Source organism: Uloborus diversus, chromosome 5 (genome assembly GCF_026930045.1).
Source record: "Uloborus diversus isolate 005 chromosome 5, Udiv.v.3.1, whole genome shotgun sequence".
NCBI classification, from domain to species: Eukaryota; Metazoa; Arthropoda; class Arachnida; order Araneae; family Uloboridae; genus Uloborus; species Uloborus diversus.
Window position 1 is genome coordinate 137,996,937 of NC_072735.1, and position 25,188 is coordinate 138,022,124.

Here is a 25,188-nt window from a genome sequence, read left to right on the forward strand (position 1 = left end):
CCATGATGCATCGTCAACCTTACATCGTGATGCATCACAATGTTTATTATTATTATTATTATTTTTTTTTTTTAACTTTAACTTGCTTGTTTAAATTTTACAAAATTTTTCATTCCAGATACATATTAACAGATTAAAGCACTGGAAAGAAATTATATAAAAAATAAATAAAGCATTGTTCAAAATGCAAGGGAGCAAAAATATTGTAGACATGTTTTGAAATTATAATGAGTCTATTTTTTCAATTCAAAAAAGATGTGACCGAATTCAAACATTCCATCCAGAAGCTCACATCTTCTTGCATTAAAAAGGGGTTCCTTGCAATCAGTAACGTCGCTGGGGGGGGGGGGGGGGGGGGTCTGCACCGGGTGACACTCAAAGTGGATTCTCTAGTTTATAAAAAATATGAATAATTCCGAAACTTTCCACCCATTTTTCTTAAATTATATTGAATCTATCAAATTTAACAAAATAGAGCTCAGTACTGCAGGAAAGGGGGCATTACATAAGCGACTAGGGCAGCGTTACCTAATTTTTTAATGAGCGGAACCTTATTAAATAACATCACTCAACATCAAAAATGCATCCGGATCCAATATAGCTGTCTCCGAAGTATTTTGCCACGCTAAACACGAAAATCACCATAAAAAGTTGAGATTAGCTCTAGCTTTCAAGATACAGAGCAAACTAAGATAGTGAATTCTCACCGATGCTCTTTTTTTCTGGCAGATACGACCTCCCCTCCGTCCCCCCCCCCCCCCCATGGGACTGACTGTCTTCTTAACTTCGACCCCTGGTTGGGATAGACAATCTCACTACATAAAACCGAAATGAACTTCAAGAAATTTAAATTCGGGGAAGAGAAATGCCCAAAATCAGCATTTAGTAGATCCACCCATTTCTACTTCCACCCACGCTCATTCTGCTAGGGATAATGAAGAACTTCGTGAAAGCTGTGAACAAAGACTGTTTTCCAATGCCTTACAGGGTAATTTCCAATACATATTGAAGCTAGGTTAAAAAGAGAATTTTTTAACGGCCCTTTAAATACGCGCAATTATGAAAATCAGTGTTTCTTTTTTCTTTCTTTTTTTTTTTTATAATGAGAAGCTAGAGGCGAACAAAACACACAAGAAGCCTTTAAGGGCGTATTACAAGTATTTCTAAGCAGCAGAGAAGACGAGAACTAAAAAAAGTTGGGCAAACCATCCATACGGGAGTTCTGTGACCATTGATGAATAATGTGTCCTTAAAACCAGGGATGGCAAGGTTTTGGACACTACGGTAAAAACCCTGGTTTTTACAGTCCTATCCAAAACTGTCCAAAACTATATTTTTAGAAAAATTGTATTCTGTGAGAAAACATCAAAAACAGACTAATATGTATGTTTTATATTGAACATTTTATTCAATGGAGGGCATTCAACTCATGTATGCAGCTGATTTTAATTTAGTTACATAGAAGTTGAATTCTTGATTAAAATTTCAATTTGCATGCATCAATTAATTATTACAGTGAAACCTCCCTTAACGGACACTCCTGAATAACGGACACCTCTAATTAACGGACATTTTTGCAAGTCCCAGTCTCTCAATATAGGCCATTCAATGTAATTCACTCTGAATAACGGACACTCCAAATAACGGACAGTTATTTCTCAAAAAATTTCCCTTGCGATCGTAGCACTTCCTTTTTTTTTTCTTTTTACAGAATATCTTAGTAACTGCTTGCCTAACAAAGCTTTTCATCCTTCACAACTGATATCCCCCCCTGTCATTTCCTTATCACTGTTTCTTGGAGTTAAAAGGGTGGTAATGGGCAGAGGCAGCGATTGAGGCTTAAAAGTTGGGGGCAGAAAAAAAAAAAAAAACTAAAAGACATGGTACTTTTTGCGAGCAGCAAAAAATGAAAAAGAAAAAAAAGTCATAATTTTGTTACGGCTAGTTTTGAGAGTAATAAAGCAGATAAGTGAAAATTGATGTCAGTCTAACAATTAACGTACGTTTTTCTTAAGATTTCAGTGAATTTTGTACACAATAACTATTCAAAAGTTAAGATAAAAAAGAGGAAACTGGGTGTTTTTTCTAACTGGGGTTCTCGGGAGATGCAATTGAGCGTACCGGCGCCGGTAGTAGTCGGCTGTATGGCGCCGTGGTTTTGTTGGGTTGTTTAATTTTTAGACATGAAAAAGATTTGCTCATATTCAAGGTCATATTGCCAACTGTCAATCATGCAGTAGTGATACTCGAAATAAAATAAATAAATTAACCATAAAAAGTAGAGAATTTTTGGAAGCACTGAAATACAGTAAAAAATTGAAAAACTTTCTCCTGAACAAAGGGGACACTGAACGACTTGCTAAGGTAAATGATTTGAATATTTATATTGAGAAACAGGATTGTAATGCAAAAAAAAGAGATGTCAAACTGTCTTAACAGATTACTTTAATTGATAAAATGCTTTTTAAAAGAAATGTGTGCTGTCAGTATACCTTTAATAAGAAAAAACAGATTAATTACACTTGACGTAAAATGTAGTAAACCTTTCGCAATTGTTTCGATTGTGTTCTACAAAGGGAACAACAGTCCATTTTGAAAAAGGTAAATTAAGTAGTTCCTCCTAATAGCGGACACCTCCCAATAACGGACAAAACTTCTAGTCCCTTGACTGTCCGCTATTCGGAGGTTTCACTGTATTATTATTATTGATAATAGCAACCAAATTTCCCTACACTTATGCATGAGTGCAAATTAAAGCAAGGTTGGCAAGGTTTTTACCATAAACCCTTGTGTCTGAAAGTGTCCAAAACTATTTTTTGAGAAACTAGATTTTGTAAGAAAATATCAAAAACTGAACAATATTATTGTTTTGACTATTTAATATATTGATTCAATGTGAACATTCAAGTATAAATATATGTAACTTATTTATGCAGCTGATTTTAATCTAGTTACGTAGAAATTAAATTCTTCATTAAAAATTTCAATTTGTATGCAGGAGTTTTTTTTTCCTATAAACCAAATTTTTCAACATTCATGCGTATAAGCAAAAGAAAGTGTTTAAAATATAGTGCAATAATTGACTTAAAAACAATAAATTACAATTTCTTTCGGTACTTATAGAATGTATTATATTAAAAATATGAACTAAAAAAAGAATAGCAAAAAAAATTAATTTGAATTTTTGGCATCTTGAATTCAAATTATGTTTTTCGTAATCACGAGCGTGTGTGTTTGTATAGGCGCATGTGTGTGGGTGCATGGGTGCGTAAGTGTATGATTGTGTGTGAGTGAGTGTTGTGTACATGCGTGTGCGTGTAGGTGTTCGTGTGTGTGTGTAGGCGTTCGTGTGTGTAGGCGTTCGTGTGTGTGTGTGTAGGCGTTCGTGTGTGTGTAGGCGTTCGTGTGTGTGGGACATGGACGCCACCGCGCCCAGCAAAAGTGGATTCCGGGGGACAGTGCTCAGTACCAGCCGCGCCGCCGCCGGTGGTGCTGCAGCCCTGGTCCAAGCTGAAAAAGGCACGGACGCCAAAAACGGTCAAGTGAGAACAATAAACAATCGTGATTGCTCAACAAGAGTTTTATAATATAAGTGTTTAATCATCAATTTCTTGTTCTTTAATCTATGATTTAAAAAATAATTTTTGTTAAAACATCATGTAAAACTTATTTGCAAAAACCATTTAAAAAATTGAGCTTTTTTTAAAAATTTTTTTTAATTGCACCTCAGTATTGCACATTCGTTTGAGTTATAAATGGAACTGAAATTAGCTTTCTTGGTAGTGTTGTGAATTTCCTCTCATAACTCTAACAACCCTTACATAAGGAAGTTTTTATGTAATAGTTATTGGCAGTTTTTTATAGTAAATATCTTTTAAATGAACATTCGAGAAAAATATCATCAAATACTCATTAATTAAGTCTCAGTAATGTCTATATTTTTGCATTACGAATATTGCAGTTAATACGAATTGATTAGATTACATCACTTTAGCTTTAGCATAGTTTTGGACAGTTTAAGACAGTTTTGGACACTTTCAGACAGCCCTGCCTAAAACTCTATTTTGTTTACTTCTTCCAGAATACATTTTGTTTAAAAACTAAAGCTATGAGCAATGAGCATGGGGAAAGGTTTCACCAAGATATCTTTACAATGGAATGCTGATATCAGGGTCACTGGGCTGAGTTAATGCTCATTAAATGCTGCTGAACTATTACAAGAGATAGTCCTTCTTTGATGTACAAAAAGCAATAAAAAATGAACCGTTTACAGCAATAAGTCAAAAACAACCACTGCTTTCTAAAAAATAAGCATTGTTTCATAAAGCAGGACCTATTTAATAACATTTATTGCAGAGGATTTTTTTTTCTTTTGAACACCTTTAAATCGATGTGAGGCTGCTTTGCATCTTTCCCCAGTGTACTTTTATGCATCTTGAAAACAAGAGTGAATAAAAAATAATCCACTACCATATTCGTTTTTCTGGACCCAAAATTAATAGGAATTGACTATTTAAAACCAGGATGCAGACAAAAAGTTCTTTTTTGTCTACTAGTGTAACTAGTTTTTTCGTTTTTTCGTGGAGCCCCTGTTTTCTTTTGTTTGTAGTATAGTTTGAAGAAACATTCTTGAAAAGTTTTATTTAGTGAAAATTATTTCAAAAAAATTTTGTGATGTCAAAATATAATTTCAAAAATTTGGAAAAAACAAAATTTGCAAGAAAAATTTTGTAGACACAAACAAAACTTTAAAATTTAAGTTCAAGGTATGAAAATTTAGTATTCTGGTAGTTTTTTTTTTTTTTTTAGTTTCTAAAAAGAAAGGAAAATCAAGAATGAGTTTTGTGGAACCCTTGATTGATCTCCTTGGAACCCCTGGGTTCCGCAGAACACAATTTAAGAAACACTGGTCGAGGACGAATTTTGCACAAAACGGATTCTCAGTTCTTTTTCTCGTAAACTTTTCTTATGCCACAAAAGAAAACTAGTATGTTGTGGCCATCACGAAACTTTCTTCTATATTTTTCTTTTTTTTCTGATCCCTCCCCATGCTTGACGAGGAAGCAATATTCCCAACAAAAACAAAATTACACATGCAAAAACTTGACGACCATCCCACTGTCTGATTTATTGCAAAAGCAAAGCAAAGAGCGAAAATTGAAAGTTATTTTAAAAGCCTTGCTTGAATTAATTACAAATATTTTATTTGTTAACAAACATAAGATGGCAACAGTTAAAAATTTTAAATCATTGAGATAATATTTCCGATCATTTCCATACAATTAAAATCACGAGAAATACGCAGACGACAATCTATTACGATTTATCTTTCTTATTGTTGCATTAATAAAGCTATTTTTATTGGCAAAAAAAAACATCAACACCTCTTGGAGCGATTGGCGTCAAAATTGAACCGAAGCCTGTTTACATATGGATTCACATATATTCCAAATTTCAACCAGAACGTAGCATTACTTTTTGAGATAGGGCACTCACAATGGAAAAAAAGAACGGGCGATTGCGCTACCCCCCCCCCTTTTTAGCTGTTGACACCAAAATAAAATCAGCTTTTATACCCACTAAGGGCTACTTGCCGATAAATTTTTCTTTCATTTCGTTCATTATTTCTTGAGATACAGCAGTCACAATTGACGACAAAAAACGTTCTATAGCTCAACCCCCGTTTGAGTTATTGACACCAAAATTGAATCAGCACCTGTTCCTGTTAATACCAACATATGGACCAAATTTTGTTTGATTCCGCCAGTAACTTCCTGAGGAATAGCAAGCACGCGTAACTCGAAAAACGTCCCATTGCTCCACCCCCCTTGGAGGAATTCGCGCCAAAAACTAATGGGCACAAGTTCACATAAGGGCACATATGTGTACTAAATTTCGTTCGATTTCATGCGGTAGTTTTTGTTGTAGAGCGGCCACAAAAAACTCGTCACACACAGACGTGACACACATACATACACACACACACAGACAGACAGACATTTTCCAAAAATGGTCGAAATGGACTCAGCACACCTCAAAACGTTCGAATCCTTCGAAATTCGAAAATTTGCACGAATCCAATACTTTCTTCTATATATTAGATATAGAAGAAAGTAAAAACAGCTCATCCTATAATACATACTTTTACCTTCCTGAAGCAAATGAAATATAATATTTGCCAAACCACTTGACCGCGGATTTCTAATATAAAATATCGGCTTGGAAAATATTACGTAAGAATGGATCTACCCCCCCTCCCCCTCTCCAAGCAAGGGTATGTATCTCTGCAAATTGGATCATTACCGACACCCATTATTCGCAACTCCAACGAACTATAGGGGGCACTGCAGTCACTGTCTAATGGCGGAATTGAAAACTAAAACAAACGCATGTGGTAACGAAGAAAATGCTAAAAGTGTTGTGATTTTTGTTCGTATGTATGATTTTTTCGCTTTATTCATTTGAAAAGATTTTTCAAAGTCTTTTGGTTATTCTGACCCATATAGAAAGAGATTAGAAACCAAAAAGTATTACGAAAGTAAACAATTAATGCAGAACACACAGTAAGTTGTTCTGAAGCAGCCATTTTCACGATGTTGAATTCGGAATTCATAAATTTTTGGTTCGCTTCGAACGGCATTTTCATTTTGTACCGTTTTTTCTATACATTAGTACATATTAAGTTCAGTTTCGTGACATTTCCAGTATTTGTTGACATTTTTGTCACATAGTGCACATACGTGGCAGACTGTCAAGAGTAACGTTTAACACTAGATAATTTATTTCTATGACTATATGATTGGATATCCAAAGAAATCATGCATTTAATTCATTCGTCATGGAAATGATTTACCTGATATGCGAAATCTTGTCAAGATACATTATTCTTTCACATAATTTTAAAACCATAAGCCTATAAACAGATTTTTGGCGAACTTTTATTTTTTATTGTTCAAATTCTTAACGTTCTTTCTGGATTTTTCAATCTGTTCTGCGATAAATATTTTCAAGAAAATTTATTTGCATACTGTCTATTTCAGTAGGATACTGTAGTAACAAAGGTTATTTAAATCATTTATGTGGAATTAGGTTAAGGAAAAGTGTCCAGTCAATGTTGTTAAGTTCGTTTTTTTTCCATCGAATTGAAAAACTGATTCAAATTCACTCAGAACAAAATAAATAAAATGTGTACTCACAGTTTATATATGGTGGTAGTTTTCTTTTCAGTTGATTGACCATTATTTCTTTTTGCTTATCGAATTCTGTAATCTTACTATCATTTTATTCCACTCATGATAAAAATTAAAAATGGTTTAACTAAAAATGCGAAAACTCGCCAAGGCTACTTTGCTTGCACAATACTAAAACTACTATAACCCTAAACAAATTTGGCGAAACCTTTCAGCTGAGAATAAAAGGAATAAAGTAAATTCTTTTTCGGTTAAACATTTTTCACTTTGTTCTACGATAATAAATTCAAGAAAATATTTTGCATACTCTCCATTCCAACTAAATGCTGCTGTAAAATATGATTAGTTAAATTAATTTAAGATTAAAAAAAACTCATATTCTTACAAATTCATACAAAACAATAAAAAATTTTACCTGGTATTACGTTATCCAATTTTGTTAATCCAGACTTTTCTTGTTTACGCTTCCACCATTTAATACTTTTTTGAAAGAAATAAGAAAAACTAACATTATTTTGAGAAGCTCGAGAATACTACTAAGGGACGAATTAATTTCTGTAGCTGAAAGCAAACTAAGACACATCGATTGCGTTAATAAATACTCAGAACAAACTGCCTGTGTTTACGTCAACAGACACACGTGATGCGCAACGTGGCAATGTTTTAGGTGCAGGCGCAGTTTTATAAATCACCGCAAGGTAGCGTATTCGAGCGCTGGAGTTCCGAATAGTAAGTTGCCACTGTAAGGTGCAAAGACCAGTAAGAAGACCAAAAGCCTTCCTAATACTATTTTTGTTAAGAAGCTTTTTGTATTTTTGGCATGTGATCTTCAGAGAGAATCAAGTCTGTACTCCTTAGGATGGTAAGCTGAATATGTTCAATGTCATCGCGAGATAGCCTCTCCGACCGGAAGTTTTCTCTCACAACAGCCATTTTAAACATACTCACTACTTGAGCATAGCACTGTGGTCAACATGTCCTTACTCTTTAAGATGTAGCAGTTTGTATGGGGGAAGGAGACCTCTGACCGAAGACTTTTTTCCTCCAACCTTCTCAGGAATGACTGGCCCAGTGGCTTTTGCCTAATTTACTAGCCTTCCCGTATCCTACCTGCGCCAGTTGCATTTTTGTGCATAAATGAGTACCCCCTGCCCTCTTACTGCAGAGTCGGTAGGATTGCAGATATGCGCTCACATCCTCATCCCTCCTCCAGCAGCAAGGTAGCTGGTTCTCTCCTTCAAGCCAGTATCCTACTCCATAGGAGCCGGGAACTGGGAGGTGGTAAAAGGTCAACACCTGCACAACCACCTTGTACAAGTGCAAGGCTAATTACAACAAGGTTTCACCCGGTTCCTCGAGGGGAACGTTTAAGACATCATACAACTCAGATGGTGTCCATCCATCAGCAAAGTGCTTTACATCTTAGATTGGATATCCATTTTAGTCACCGTTTAAAACACGCATGGTCTATGTTGGGACTATTCTGCTCGGGTCCCCACAGGGAGATGCCATGCATACATTTGCTGTGATACAGTTTATCATCCGGGAATCGTTACTCAATATTGAAATTGAACATTGTCTATCTTCAAAACATGCACATAAATTAATGAAAAAAGTTCATTCTTGCTTTCATGGATGCATAATGAAATCAAAAGGCATTGCTCAACTAAAAATATTAACTATCCACTGTACATTGTCTTTGAAACCTGCAAACAGTTCTGAGCTATGTACACAAATACTTCATTTTTATCGTACTATGCAAAGGTCTTTCTTTATTAAAGCACTGCAGATCTAGATATAATTCAAAACTCTCTACAAACTCAAATTGTTTCTTAAAACTTTTCTGTAAAATAATGCGGCGCGTCTCCAAAGTCTTATATTGTGAATAACAGCAAAAATGTAATGTTGATACGGATACAACAAATAGTAATTTGGCCGAAGGCCGAACATTCAGCTATTTGACCACCAAATGATTAACTTGTTTTTGCACAAATTGCATTAAAAGCAGAATTTTGTATGATCAATAGGTCAATATACATTAATAATGATTTTAAAAAAGATTTGGAGTAATTTTTTCAAAAACCTGTAACATTAGTTTCAACTTTTCAACTATTCGGCCGGAAAATTACTCCAAAGAAGCCTTAACAATGGTTTGTTAAGGTAAAAGTCCTACTTTTAAGCTTTAATAAGCATTTTTTCTTGTACAGTCATAAACTCATTAAGTTTTGCAAATAAATTAAGAATACTGCTTAACTGTGATTAGATTTTTACCCTTCAAGAGCAAGGCTGATGTTAACGGTTTGTTTTTTTTCCGCATAACTATCCAAAAAATGTTTTGTGTCCCAGTAAGGAATGAAGGAGTGCAAAAACCACCTAAGTTGTTTTTCTATGTCACAAAATACATCTTTTAGATCAGAAATATAAAAAAAAGTGGGGGGATTATTTACTACCCACATGGTGATATCTCATGTTGAGCATAACTCCAAATTTGGTTTTAAAAACCTATACTTAATTGTATATTTAATATTTTTGTTTTAATACTCACTGATAAAATTATATTTTTTTTATAACCCTTGCATTATCAGGTACCATGGCTTGAAAATTTTATTGCCTGACATGCCCAGGGCATGTAAAAATTCTGATCAGGCATGAATCTTTTACCTTTATATGCCTGCTGGGCATGTAATTATCGAAGTGGCCATCCATATATCAAAGTGGCAAATTGTCGGAAAAAATTCGATACATAGAAATTTTGATAAATAGAAACAACCTTTGTTTATCATAAAAATCTCCTAAAATAATAAAATTAAAGCTGATTTTCGCCAATTGTAATGCAGTTTCATGTTTTTGAGTGAGTTTTCAGTAAGTTTCAGTACTTTGATTACGTTTTTCCGGTTTCTCATAATAGCAGGAACGTTGTTAGTGAAAATACTAAATTTACCAGAAATAACATTTTTGTGCCTTCATACATCTTCATTTTTCGGCAATTCAACTTGATCCACAACATTAGGGGATTTTCGTTTTGACAATGTAATCGAGAGAAAAGTAAAAAATCAATCTACTTAACTTCTTGAATGATATTTCACTTAAAGCTAAAAAGACTAGTAGAGACATACGGAGTACTCGGTAACTACTCGGTGCTCGGCCTACTCGGCCAATTTGCCAATTACTCGGTACTCGGCCAAATTCTGATCAGATACTCAGCCAATACCGAGTAGTTGCAAAAAATTGAATATTTTCCAAGACAGATACTAAAATTTATAAAAAAAGAGCAAGCATTATATTCTGCAATCATTTACAATTAAAATTTATAAGTCAAATTTAAATTTTGAGAATAATGAAGTTTGTAATGCTTCAATGGAATAAATCTTTATTTTAATGTCCCCAAAGTTAATAAAACTTATTTATTAAAAATTATGCAAAAAAGGTAAGTATAGAAAATATGGAATTTTTATATTAAAAATGGATTTTTGCTACAAACAAAAATTAGTCAAAAAAAATATAAAAATACCTTTGCTTAAAAAATAAAAGGAAATAAAACAACGTCAAAAGCACAGTGCAGGAACACTGCAGACACGTGTTTTGGCGTTACAAGGAATTCTTTTTTCAATGCACAAAATGGGAGCTCGTAGATTTAAAGGCATCCGACAAAAGTCCGATTTTTTTGTCGAATGTCTTTACATTCTTTAGCTCACATGTTATGCACTGCAAAAAACGTTCCTTGTACCGGAGGGGGGGGGGGGCAGAAACGTGTGTCTGCAGTGTTCCTGCACATTTGTTTTATCTGCTTTTAAAAATAATTTATGTTTGGCGGACTAGAACTACAATTGATTGGTATACAGTGAAACCCCTCCTAACGGACAATTTTTAATTCCTCTGTTCCAATGCAAATAACATTATTAAATCCTTGTCCTGCGAACACCTCTCTATTGCGGACAAAAAAAAATTGTCCTGTTAGTGTCCGCATTAGAGGGATTTTACTGTCATTTGTTTTAATTCCAACTCGATTAATCATACCTTTTATTATTGATTTTTAATTTTAAAAATAATTCTTTTGTAAAATTTTTGACATAAACAAAATTGCTTATACAATGCGTAATTAAATTTCAGCAGGAATTTAGTTTTAAAAACTATTATATGGACAAGGAGGTCTATACTACTATTCCAATAAGTTCAAAATTCATCACATGTGTGTCGGCGGTTCTTCTTAAAGCATAATTATTACTTGGTAACTCGGCCGAGTACTGGGTAACTCGGTACTCGGCCAAAGTGCTACTCGGTACGTTTCTAAAGACTAGGAATGGTAATCAACAGACAATAGGGATAACTTGAAACTGATCTTACTGTATTACTAGTTATAACTAAGATATCAAATAAACTTGAGGGAATTTAAGAACGGAACAGCGATCTATCTACACCCCCCCCCCCCCAAGCAAAGAATCCTAGTGAGTTTAATAGCAACCTTTAGTGAACATAATTTTCTCCCCTTAACCTTCATTTTTCATGAGATAGTCTAAAGTGAAAAAAAAAATCTTCGAATGTCTCAAAAACATTTTGATATATAGAGATCTTTTTGATATATAGAAACCATTGTTCTATATAATGGACATGAAAATTTGCTGGGACTTTGATATATGGAGGTTCAACTGTATTATATTTTTTTAATTAAGTATTGGTAATCTTAATGACATATGTACTATTTATTTTAACTTTTTTTTTGTTTTACATTGAAACAGTTCTTGATTCAGGTGTAATTTTTTGTCTGATTAATCCCACACGACAAATTCAAATATTTTTATAATTATACACTAAAAAAAAATTGGGCATTTAAAAAATTTATTCCGGCATACTTTTCTTTTTGTTTTTGACCAACATGCCCGGCAGGGCATGTAAAATTTTTCAGAATTTTCTAGCCCTGTCAAGTACATTTGAAAATCATTTCATCAATATTGGGTGGTAAATACGGAAGTAACAATTTATTTCCTGCGTAAACGCAAATGTGTTTTCCTGGGCAACACTGGCAAAAATCGTGAAATTCCAAAAACTTTTACCCTCCATAAAATCTAAACTGTTTGAGATAGAGCAAAAAAAATTTGCATTCTTTCTCAAATTCATAAAAAGGAACAATCATACCAAGTTTCATAAAACTCCAAGACTATGGAAGCCAAAATTTTATTTTTTGGGTTGATTTGACATGGAATGACCCTAACTTAAAACAGTTTTGTCTTTACATTCAGTATTTTGCTTGTGTGAAGTCGGAGATTGAGATATTGGTCAAGATCAGGGGCGGATATGGAAAACCATTTAAGCAGGGGAAGGGGGATTCATGCCCCTGATGAACGCCACCTCTCCCTCTCCCCATCTCTGTATGAACGAACCTGCATTTTTGGGAACGAAAAATTTCTAAAACTGCTAGTTTTGAGGAAACGCAATAAAAAGCATCAAATTGGCCAGGAAAAGAACAGATCATTTGGAGAAAAACGAAGCAAGTTAATTTAATAAGCAATGAAACAAAGTAGTAGCTCAAATATTTACTTTCAAAAATATTTAATGAAGGGAAAAGATACTGTAATTGTTTTAAATTTTATGCATCAAGTGTTTGAACACAACGTGAACGGATACTGTTGTCGACCGATTGGGGGTGGGATCATGACTATCCCCTTGTATCTACCACTGGTCAAGGTAGATAAAACCTGAGTATTACAACGAGATCAGAATTATGTTTACATTATGAAGTTGAACAAGACTGGGATTGTAAATGACTTTGCTTTTAATAAAATTTATTTTATCAGTGTTTGAATCAAAGCACCAATTTTTAAACTATCATTGAAGTTTTTAACTGGAAACTTTGCATAAGTATTCTTAGTAATTGCAATACCAGTATACTTAATACTGGTATTTTGAGCAATTTTGCAATTTCATAACACCAGTTTTTCTGAGGTAAAATACCGGTATTTTTGGTATTAGCTCTAAATAATAGGTAGTTTCAACTTAACTTATTAAATATCTACTTATATTTTAAATGTACATTTCTTTTTCCATGATATAGAACCAAAATCATTCTATTGATGTTAAAATTTTAGCTTTAAGAGTACGAACAAATAGAATATTGTTAAACAAAAGTAGCGGAAAGATAGTAAAATGATATTTTCATTATTAAATGGTGAGATGAATTGCATTTTTGTGCACCATGTTTTTATTTTCTCTATTCCTTCATCACTCACTTTCCCTTCTGTTAAAATTAATTTCGAGTTTAAATTCGAATGTATTTGTTATATGGATATTTTCTTTAAGTATTTGTATCAACTGTACTGAATTTTGGCAAAAAACTTTTCTTGTTAGTAAAACAAAATGGTATAATTTGTTGTCACCGGCATTGTTTTGCTGTTATGTCTTACTTTATACTTGGCAAGATAATATTTAGGAAATATATAGTGCCTTGAAAATTTACATATAGGTTAAGCATAATCATTTGAAACATTTTCAGACATTTACATAACTATAATTGTAAAGAATTTCGAAAAGAAAGCGAAAACGAATAAGAGAAACCAACAAGATCAAATTTAGTCAAGTTTATCATAAGTTTCAAACCAAAGGGCTAACAATAGAAATCAAACACAAACCTCTTCTGCTCAAGAGAAAATGATGTTAATGTTGGAAAAATATAGTCTCTCGGAAAAAAATTACAACTAGCTATAAATTTTTTAAAGTTATAACACAAGACAAAAGAAACATGCACACAGATGGAATCTTTGAAAAATAACACACAAGAACTCAAATTATTTGAAGATGAAGGCCTTCTAGACAATGAGATGAGATGTATCGCACATAGTTAACTGTACCAATAACGTGCGTGAATTCAGAAAGAGTATTTTCAACTGTTGTAGGAATGTTGAGCACTGAATGAGTTCTAGGGTTGAGACTATTCAATAAATGCATTAAGTTTTTTACTAAAATTGATTTTTTCTTACATTTGTTCACAACACATTTTCATAAATTATGCAATTTTTGTACAAAATTATGAAATGTGGCAACGAAGCAATGTTTTTAAGAATTGTTTGAGAAATTTCATATTCCAGTACTGATACGGGTATTTCGGTATCATGTTTTAAAAATACTGAATACCAGTGTTAAATTTTGTGTCCAGTATTGCAATCCCTGAACATATTGCTCAGATGTCCATAACAGGGTCCATGCTGCAGATTGGCATTGAAATTTTAATTTGGGTTTTGATCTAATTTGGGGGTGAGGGCTAGGTGTTCTGGTGGGGCTGAAATACCACCTTTGGGGAAAGGTGGTATTTCCTTGTGTCTAGTTTACTACATTTTTAATGCATAAATATTTATTTATTAGATTAGGAAAATAACAAATTGATGAGTGAGTGCTCCCCCCCCCCTCCCGCAAGTTTCACAGAAGAATCTACATAAGTTCCAGATGTGTAACAAAAAGAAAGCTCTATCCATTTAATTGCAAAACGTTGAATATTTAAAATTGAGTTTAAAAAGCTTCACCAGTCCAATTGTTTTGCACCTCAGTGATGCCTGATTTTATTTGAATTTTTAGAATTATTTCGATCGAGTTTCAAGTTTTAAGAGAACATTGCATATGAATTCAGTAAACTGATTTACTAAAACAATACTAAAAGCATTTTTAATCCGTAAAGCCAATACAAGCTAACCTGAAAACTCAATTTTTAAGGTATATTTAAATCTGCATATAGACCTAAAAACAAATCACTTGATTCAAAAGGAACGTTTACAAACATTTAATATGCATCAAAAATAATTACAATTGGGTATGATAGATACAAGAGAGTGACTTACAATTTCGGAGAAAAAACTGAATATATCTTTTTATTATCCTTGTAAAGTAATACTTTCTGTATCCAAACATAATTTTGCAAAGAATTAACGAGGAATAATAATCTCTTTACTTCAAAAGACAATTACACACACTACCCAAAATATATCACCTTACATCTTTGCAACCTAACCCGACTCTAGTGTCGCTGTGGTTACAAATATATCTAACGATGCCAGTCACAAGACATCTTTCTACAAAATTTCGTTTAAATGTGTCCTTGATGAAAATGCTTTTATTTTAAGTTACAAAACTAATTTTACATTGAACCATAAAAGACTACTGTTTGAGAAACCTGGCTAAAAAGGGGAAGAATTATGATTTCAGTAGATTTCAATACAGTTCGACTTTGGGTTGAGTATGGCCTTGCTTTTCAAAAAGCATATAATTTAGTAACACGTGAGTGGCAGGTTTAAGTCGAAAGCAATTTCCTTTCATTATTCATTTCTTCGTCTTGTTTGTCTTGCTTCAAAATTAAATTCATCGGATGCAAAAATTTGTCGAAGTACTTTCAATCGTATTTTATTTTTTGAATGCAATTTATTTTCACTAAAACAGAAACAAAAATTATGTAAGTATGTATATTTTGCTGCAATTTTTGCATTAAAAAAAAAGAATTTCAAAATCAACTAACGTCTCAAATGAATCGAAACATTTTTTATGTATCTTATGTTCATGTATACATATTTATTTCTGTATATTTCAATAGTGTATTCTTTCGTTCTAGATTCTGCTTTCTTTATAATTTTTAAGATTCAACCCCTGCCCACATTTTTACTGAAGTTTATCTTGATGATCAAGAGTTTTTTAATATTTTGCTTGTGTTTGTTGAAGGTCGAAAATAAATCCGTTGCGGAGCATTTATCTTTTTGTAATTCAATTTATTAATTGTTTTACATCTTAGGCCTAATACGACAATCTTGGCTCATGAGTCGATTGCATATTACGTATCACAACATTCCAGAATGATGTGTAAGATAAGTCAAATATCTTTAAACATTTCGTAGGTGTGTAGTGTTATTCATTAGCTGGCAGTATTTTCTCCCAGCAGACTCTTCTCTTGCGTTCTATTGCAAATATCATCTTTTGACCTTTGACTTCTAACGTACTAATACTATTGAATACCTACATTTTTTTTTTGTTCCTAAACTATCTCCAAAACTCCTTCTCCACACAGGTAGATTTTATTTTCTTGGTGGTTTTCTAGATTTTGTAAGAACTTTCAACTTCATTTCAATTGCTAGTTGAGATTAGTTTTTGTACAAGTTTAGTGCAAACAACAATGAATTTTATTTTATTGAGGGAGGGGTTGGATATGTTAAGTCTTAGTAAAAAAAAAAAGAAAAAAATCTTTCTAAAAATTGCTATAATTCACTTAAAAAATACTCTCATGTTTTGTAAAAGTTTATAAATAACACGTAGGAATACTCATTCAAAATGACATCATATTGTAGAATTGAAAACATGCATTGTTCATTGTAAATTAACTTATTTTCATCTGAAGTTGTGACCTAAGCCTCTTGCTAGTTCAGCTTAATAATCAGAAAATTAGATAAATTTTTGAAGTTTTGGTTAAATTTCAAAAGGTTTAGCTAACAGACTAATTGATGCTGTGAACCTCTCCTCTGTCTTGGAACCAGAGATAGTATTAGTACTAGTAGCCCTGGTAGGTTCTGTTATGCAGCATGGTTTAGAAAAACGTTTCAATGAAAGTCTACCTACCTAGGACCAGTGTAGCATAATATAGATGAACGCGCGAACGGCGTTTGCAGAAAATTTTTGGGCCTGCAGAAATTTTTTTCAAACTGCTAACGTTAATGAAAAAATAATTTTTTTAAAAAGAATTTTAAAAAAAAACATCCCAGTTCATTTCTGTTAAAGCCTTTCTCCAAAAGCCTTAATTTTAAAGCACGTGTGTGAAAAAGATAATGGTTTTGGCAGTTTTCTTCAGTTGATGAAAAATAAGAACGAACTATATGTTATTGTAAAAATAATTGAATGATTTAAAGCACTTTTTTTTTGTCTCTTTCATATTTGAATATAAATTTAATTCTTTATTCACAAGAGTGAATTAGGCAAAATAATTATTTGCAGAAAATTTTCCAGTTAGGATTTGTGTTTGCAGAAAGCTTTTCATTTTATCTAAGTCTGCCTGGGACCCAAACTTTTAACCCATTTTACTCAAAACTTGAAAATTCCACTTCATCCCTTTGCTTCTCTCTGCCTCAATTGTAATAAATCTTGGCTATAATTTTTTTTAATCAAAAAACAAAGTAAAGAGTTTAAGAGAAGTTTTGTTATTAATTTATCATGTGTGTTTAATATTAAGTCTTGTACTTTTCATTAAATACTTGTACACTTTTCTTCAGAAATACGTTCACTTTCTGTCTTATGACCTTGCAATTTATAAGTAAATTTTTTGCAAATAAGTTTCTTGAGGCACAAGTGTGCAGAGCCGGTGTCCAAGGGGAGGAAGGGCTTAAGGGGTTAAACCCCCTCCCATTGAAGCAAACAAACAAACAAATAATAATAATAATAATAAATAATCATTAAATGAGTTTTCGAAATATATTTTAAATTTTAGCTCATTTTAGAGTTAATACTCTGATACAGTATTCATCCTCTTGAATATTTCCCCATCTTTAATAATTAACATTTTCCTGAATTGCAGGATTCCTAAGCACCTTCATTTCTAAATGTTTCAAAAAATTAATGATGATGGAATGGCTGAAGAGTCCGGAATGCTAAGCATGCAGGAGAAACTTATTTAAAGATAATATTAGATAAATAGTGATGATTTTAAAAAATCTGAAGGACAGGGGAAATGGTTACTTTGCTTAGGTTTTTTTTTATGGTCATAAAAGGAAAGCTTATTGGTTTTGGGAAAGGATATATTGTCAAATCCCTTCCCTTGGATACGCCTTTGGTGTTGGATGAATTTGTCGTTTCACATATCAGAAAAATGTTTCATTTCAGAAAAATGCAAAACAGCAATTTTAGTATATAAAATTTTAATATTATTTGATGAAAAAGAAAAAAACTAGCATTTAGTAGCATAAAAGAACTATGTGTGAAGCAGGGTTCATTGATTTAAATCGCAAATAAAATCATGATTTAAATCAAGTGATTTTTTTTTAAAAAATCATCAATTTAAATCAATTGATTTGAATCAAGTGATTTTTTTTAACAAAATCGTTAATAAAATCAGTTGATTTTATTTTTGTAAATTAAATTTGCATTTTTAGAATGTATTGCTCTACATTTAACTATATTGCATTATACTACCTTAATTTCAACATGCAAAACTACATAGACCCTTCTTTCTGTGCGTGTTACAGATTTTCACTCGCAATATTGCCTTTACTCCAAAATTACAGTTTAGAACAAAATAAATATTTGCAGTTTTTTTATATGTCATGACTAATATAGTCAAGAAAAGTAATTGTTCAACATATTATTTTATACTAAAACGTACATCATGATCAGAACCTTATCTTTAAGCAAAGCATCAAACAAAATCACATCTTGTCTAAGCCTTATAACGTACTAGCATTCCCGTACCCAGCATTGCTCGGGTAATGGAATTAGCATGGGTTAACAGTGCTTGGTGCACCTAGTTTCGAAAATCCCCTATAATAATTACCTATTACTTTTTTTAATTTGGGGAGGATCCCGGGGCCCCTGGACTCCTTACATATATGCCTTTGTCCTTAACCGATCTTTAACTGTTATTAAGGATCCTTTTAAAGCATTAATTATCTTTGCAAACACAGGCCATCCACATTTTATTGATATACCTATGTTTAAGCAAGAAGTTCTTTGTATACAACATTTTTAGTTTTTTTTTTCCGGTGCTAAAATTATTAAGCTGCTTGATGAACTGACTTTGGAGCAAGCTACATAACATTGGCCGTGTGAAAAAAAAGTCTTCTCTTAAATCGGTCCCTGCTAGTTTTAATGTTGGTCCTTGTGACTTATTAATGATTATTGCAAAGCAAACTTTTACAGGAAACTGCATGCTTCTAAATTCAAAAGAATAGTCCGCCTGTGATGATGTTCTTAAAAACTTCGTTTCTAGTTTTGAAAAAATGAAAGCAATAGACAGAAACATTATGATTTGACTTGAGAAAGCCTCGAAGAACCACGTGAGAAACAAAAACAATATCAAATTTATAGTTCGCTATCGACCAAAAGTTGAGATGAAGTACTGAATAATGATTTTAATGGAGGAAAGCCTTCGAAAATAAGGGATTTGAATTCAATGACAGGTTTTTAATTCGCAGAAATTAAGAGGTTTTAATTAATTGCTCCCGAACTAATTGAGATTTCGAAAAATCCTTTCTTAGTGGTTACTTTCGTAATCATACGGACATGCCTGCCAAATTTCAAGTCTGAAGCTTCAGCGGTTTCGGCTGTGCATTGATATATATATATATATATATATATGTATATATGTTATCTCAGGACATTGATTTTTATATATTAAGATTTATAAATATTAAAAATTTATTGAATAGAGAACTTAATTTTAAAAGTAAGCTGAGTGAATTCTTCTATTGTATGAAATATATTATGTTTATACATGTAAAGTAATTAATATCTATAAATGTTTGAGCATTTAAAAAAAAATCTGATTTAAATTTTAAAAATCAGACTTTTTTTATTATTTTTTTTTAATCAAAAAAGTCACGAACTCTGGTGTGCAGTCTTTACCTTTTGCAACTTACTGAACTGTAAAAAAAAAAAAGATTTCATTTAAAAAAAACACAAAATGTAAAAAATAAATAAATAAAAGTCTAGTTATTGAATTAAAATGAGCTATTCAACATGCTTTAGTTTTTTTAGACATTCTAAGTTATAACCTAGGAAAAAAGTTAGAACCCCGCCCTTTTTGAAATCCTGGACCAAGGCCCAAGTGTAGGTTTCAAACCTATTAGCACCTTTCTGTTGAATATTTTTTAATGAACAATCGAGGGATGTTCTGATTAGTCTGCAGTAGTTTATAATCTGAATTTCTGCAGATTAATCTGCCATTTTATTTTTAAAATTAAAATTACTTAAATATGCCCAGAACTAGAAACTAGGCCAAATAAGCTTGTAAACAATCAATAAATTTAGTTTTCTGCAATAAAAGATTATATATAGTTAGGTTAAGTTATTCATTTTAAGAAATAATTATTGAAGTAATGCTTTTTTTATATAAATTGGAGACTGTGAATAGGTAGTACTTAGGACTTGTCGGTCGATTCGACCTCTCTCAAAATGTGTAAGGAAATGCTCAGATTGAAACTTTTTTAATATTTCAGTTACTGTATTCACTCTTTATGTATACAATAACAACATACATTTTATAATTCATTTAATAAAAATTTTACTATTACTTAATTTACTAGAAATCACCCATCATGGTATGACAGGTGCAAATTGCTGCTTAATCGTAGCATCAATGACTGGGGGGTACCTTTTTGCTACTTTTATCATAATTTTTACCCTTCCTTTCTTACTAGGTCTTGGTAAAATTGCTTTTAATCCTTGTTCTGACATGAATCTGATCTAAAGAAAGTTGTGTGTTTTCAGAAAAATGTTTAGGGGAAGTTTTTTAGCATTTAAAATTTTTATACCACTATTCAATAACCGGGTACCCATTACACTGTACAGTCGACTCCCGTTACAACGTGATCCGACTTGCGCGAATTGGCTATAACGCGATTTTTTCTCCGGTAAAGAATTTATTCCTAACGCGAATTCTTCACCCATAACACCAAAATTTTCCACAGGGAATCACGGTTTTTTCGTGAATGGACCTTCATCCCTTTGGCATCACTGAGAGTTGAAGTTCTCACGCCGTACTAGTCTGAACATCGCTTATATAAATAACTCTATACTCCTCATTTTCCATTTATTTTTTTCATTCTATATGGGAAAGCTAATGAAATATAATGACACCTAAGAGCTCTGTTTTGTTTAAAGTTTGTGAAGATAGAAGGAAAAAGAGGAAGTTTCTCTCACCAACTATAGTGCATTTGTTTTTCTTCCTACATAATGTACGTACCGTTTATTTTACGTCTTCCTTTCCCATTGATCATGTGCATTGTAGCAGTTTTTTATATCTAAGAAAACGTTTTTTTTTTTAAATACAATAAATAAAAATCCAATTTTTTATTTAAGAAACAGTAATGTATAGTTAAGAAATGGTTTTTAACAGTTTCAGATGGTGTTTACAAGTGTCTTTAATCGTATAGGTATGTTTATAAAAGTTTTTACACATACTCTTTTCCACAATGCAAAATTTTAACTTACGCGAGAGATGTAGGAACGCATCCCTCGCGTAAGTCGGGACTCGACTGTGTGTACATCAAAAAATACCGCTTCAAGATGATTCTGACACAAGTTTTGATTCTCATGTAAAATGAGGCCTTGAATCAAAATATGACCACTGTTTTCCTTCATCACTCCCCCTCCCCCCTCCTTTTGATATTGCGTCCCCTAATTTTATTCTGTTTTTGACAGTTACACATGATTTATTTTTTTATGATAGGAAAAACAGAATTGTACTGTCCGATCTTTTAACGCAAAACCTTATTCGAATTTGTGCATGCGTCAGGTCTCTTCTGATTTTATCAAAACAGGGGTGATAGCGAGAAGGAAGTAAAGAGCAAGCAAAAACCGAATGCATCTGGAAGTGCACATCCTTAAACCATCACCCCTTTTTCAATTAGAGCTGTTCGCAGTTGCTAGTCGTGGAGTTCGAGAACAGACAGTAGTCACCATTATTATTTTTTAGAAGGGTTAGAAAAGTATAGTTAAAAAGCATGAGTATTTGTAGCAAGTTGAGACACTCAAGCAAGTACCCCCCCCCCCCCCAAAATAAATAATAAATAATTCTAAATCCTCAAACATTTTTTTTTTTTTTTTGATAAAGGTTCGTTTTTAAATTTTTTTACTTATTTTCTTGGTGTAAAACCAAAGTATTGGACTCGCTTCCCATGCCCGAAAAATTTTTCAAGCTGTAAAAAATTAATAAACACTTGAAAACATCGCATATTACATATACCAGTCAAACTACAGATCTTAGATGCAAAGAAACTTTCTGTATTATTCACGTTTATTCCAATTACATTTACAGATATAATTAAGATTTAAAATGAAATTCTCATAATATAGATTAATGTATTTTTATATTTCAGAGGGTATTACACTCATTTTTTATCACCATTTGATCAAATTCTTCGAAATTATCAAAACATTTGACCAATTGTGTCAACATCAGATTTTGTTTTGTTATAAAAGAAATTAGTTGTGACTTTTGGTTGCTCCGAGTTGCTTTTGTTATGATGTGAAGTGGAAAACCATATTACAGCTTTTTTTTCTTTTTGTTGATGTACAAACATATTGTTACATCGTCAGTGATACTGAATTAGGAACTTCGTATCTCTCAATATATAGACGATAATATTTCAGTTGGAATATATGAACTGTATTTTTTTTTTGGGGGGGGGGGGTATACCTACGAATGTCGGACTGCATGACAGCAAAGGTTGAGCAAATGACAGTGAAGATTAAAATTACAGATAATATTTTTCGATGCAACAGGCCACATGTATGAGCTTCGCAGGCCCCATGTGGTCTGCTGGCCGTAAGTTGAACATCACTGGTAGAAATGAATGAAATACTAAGAATTCACTATGAAATACCAAAGCATAAGACCTAATACATCCAGTATAACAAAAAAACTGGAGAAGCACATTTTTTTTTCTTACGGACCATTTAGCATGTAACGTAGACATAAAATGTTGGAAAAACAATGAGCCATTTTGTTTTTTGGCAAAAACAAGCTACACACATTTCCCAAGATTCCATTTAATTGAAACGACTGGAAGAAATGTTTCAATTAAATGGAAGAGGTGTCGGAAAAAAAATATTTTCTTGCTCTAAATCTTAAAAATAGGTACCCGGTTATTGAGAGTAAGGGAAAATTTTGGTCATTGACAGCAGGGGTTCATTTGAAAAACTTCCCGTAAAATTTTTAAATGTTCAAATGGATATATATGAGAGAGAAATGTTTAATATTTTGATTGAAAAAAGATCAAATTCATGATATGTTTTAAAATAGGGTATATTTTTTTTAATTTATGCATTATTAAATTCTATATTTGGTTATATTTTGATAGTTGAGATTTTAGACATTGTTGACAAATGAAAAAATACTATAATCAGGGCCAAATTTACCTTTAAGCTAAGCAGGCTATCTGTTTTGTTGAGGGCTCCCAACTGCAGAAAAACTACATGATTTGTTCCTTAAAAAAAAGAAAGAAAAGTATTTGGAAAAATAAATTATTTTCAAATGCTTGAAAATTTGGAAAAGTGGCTACAAACCTTGAATTTTAAAATTTCTAACTAAGTGGAAGGAATAGAGTGAGGAATGGAACTGACCATAATGATGTATGCTGTTAATACAATCTTTATATAAAGTGCACGGATGTAAATTAGTGCTAGTAACTATATCTTTATTGTCGCATTCTAATCTATTTTTTATGGGTATACCTTGTATTCCCTAATCTAGAAAATCATCAGTCATAATATGATAGGTGCAAATTTCTTCGTCATTCATATAATTACTGAATTTTAAGTGCTCCTACAATGAAATAATGCTGTCTCTCATGCTGTGGCATGAGTTTCATTGTTGGTGATTGATCACAGCTTTTGGCTATTATATGTATGGTATTTTGATTTTTTTTTTTTTTTTAAATTATGAAGATCAAAACTACTAACTCTCAAAAACTGGCCAGCACTGGTATGAATCCGATTTTGTTTCTCTTTTTCAGTTGACTTTTTTTCTGACTAATAAGTTTTGAATTGAAAAATAACTTTGAAATAATCACTAAATTTAATTTTAATTTTTCCCCTCAGTAGGTTTTTTGTGTGAAATGCTTAGTACCCAACTACTGTTTTAAAAATCAAGGTTAAATAGGCATGGCTACTGCTTATGATGATGATAGTACAGATGAGGAAATCGGAATGAATCTTCAGCTGGCTGAGCGATTGAATATTCACAGGGGAGAGTATCCTCAATCATCTTCAGATCATCATTATGAGAACAGTAACGACTATAAGCAATATTTTAATGCCCCAAAACAGAGACACCTCCCAGACAGCTCTTCAAGTGTCGATTCTTCTCATAAAGATTGCTCATTTTCAATAATGCACGGGTATGTATGTCCTGTACTCCTTCATATTGTTAATTTGAATTACCGTGAATTTTTTACATAAATGTATTTTAGTCAGGGGCGGCAAATAGGGGGGTCAAGAGGGGGCGGTCGCACCCCCAAATTTTTTGAGCAGAATGATAGAAAATGTGGGAATTTAATTTATGTATGTCGGAAATCAATGTTAATTTTAAAAAACCTCGCTGTTTCTCAGTAACTATTTGATGAAACTCGACACATTCCCAGACTAGAAAAAGGGTTTTTCGTTATTTGGATAATGACTTAGAAATTCATGAAGTATTTTCCGGCCTTTTCAAAACATAGAAAACTGATAGAGAACCATAGTTAATTTTAACTAAAAAAGACATTTCTTCATATAGGCTAAATATTTCATACTTGTGTGCCCAGTGTAACAATGGTATGTCCAATAGGAGAGGCCCGTTCAAAGTGGTGTGGCTGCAAGGTAAACACAAGGAAAGTCCTTGATATTTTACATTCACTTTTGCGCTTTTTTTTTTTTTTTTTTTTTTAAGTGTATATTTATTTAGTGAGTGTTCATCGCTTTCTTTTGCTAGAAACACGTTTCAGCTGCTCAATGCATTATATGCTTTCATAGTAACTTCTTAAAAATGCATGTGCTTATTAAATAAAATAAGAAAAACGTATCAACAATACCTTTTATGGGGCTCTATAATTATGCAATCTCGGAGTAACTCAAGAGTTAAAACCATAAAAGCATTTCTCTATAACTTCAAAGCAGTGATTTGACGACTGGAAGAATTATTGCAAAACGACTCTTTCAATGGTGAAAAAGCTCATGCCCTTTAGCATGTATGCCTTTTTCGAATTTTCATTCAATTTGTTTGTATTGAGAAAATTTTTTGGAAAATGCTTTACTCTATCAAAACATCTTCAATCCGCTACCCTTAATT

The 25,188-nt window shown here is 32.4% G+C and overlaps 2 protein-coding genes across 3 annotated transcripts in view; one reads left to right on the forward strand and one right to left on the reverse strand.

The window, feature by feature from the left end:
* LOC129222008 (ras association domain-containing protein 8-like) overlaps positions 1-15,182 on the reverse strand; it is a 132,073-nt gene extending 116,891 nt beyond the window's left edge. For both annotated transcript variants that reach the window (XM_054856426.1, XM_054856425.1), the window contains exon 1: positions 15,014-15,182. The gene's annotated coding sequence lies outside the window, so the exon portion shown is untranslated. The remainder of the gene's footprint in view (positions 1-15,013) is intronic.
* Positions 15,183-15,488: 306 nt separating this feature from the next.
* The window catches only part of LOC129223162 (uncharacterized), a 48,094-nt gene continuing 38,394 nt past the window's right edge, over positions 15,489-25,188 (forward strand). Inside the window, exons 1-2 of the mRNA XM_054857730.1 lie at positions 15,489-15,621; positions 23,961-24,259. Of these exons, the coding sequence (XP_054713705.1) occupies positions 24,024-24,259 (236 nt within the window). The 5' untranslated portion in view covers positions 15,489-15,621; positions 23,961-24,023. The remainder of the gene's footprint in view (positions 15,622-23,960; positions 24,260-25,188) is intronic.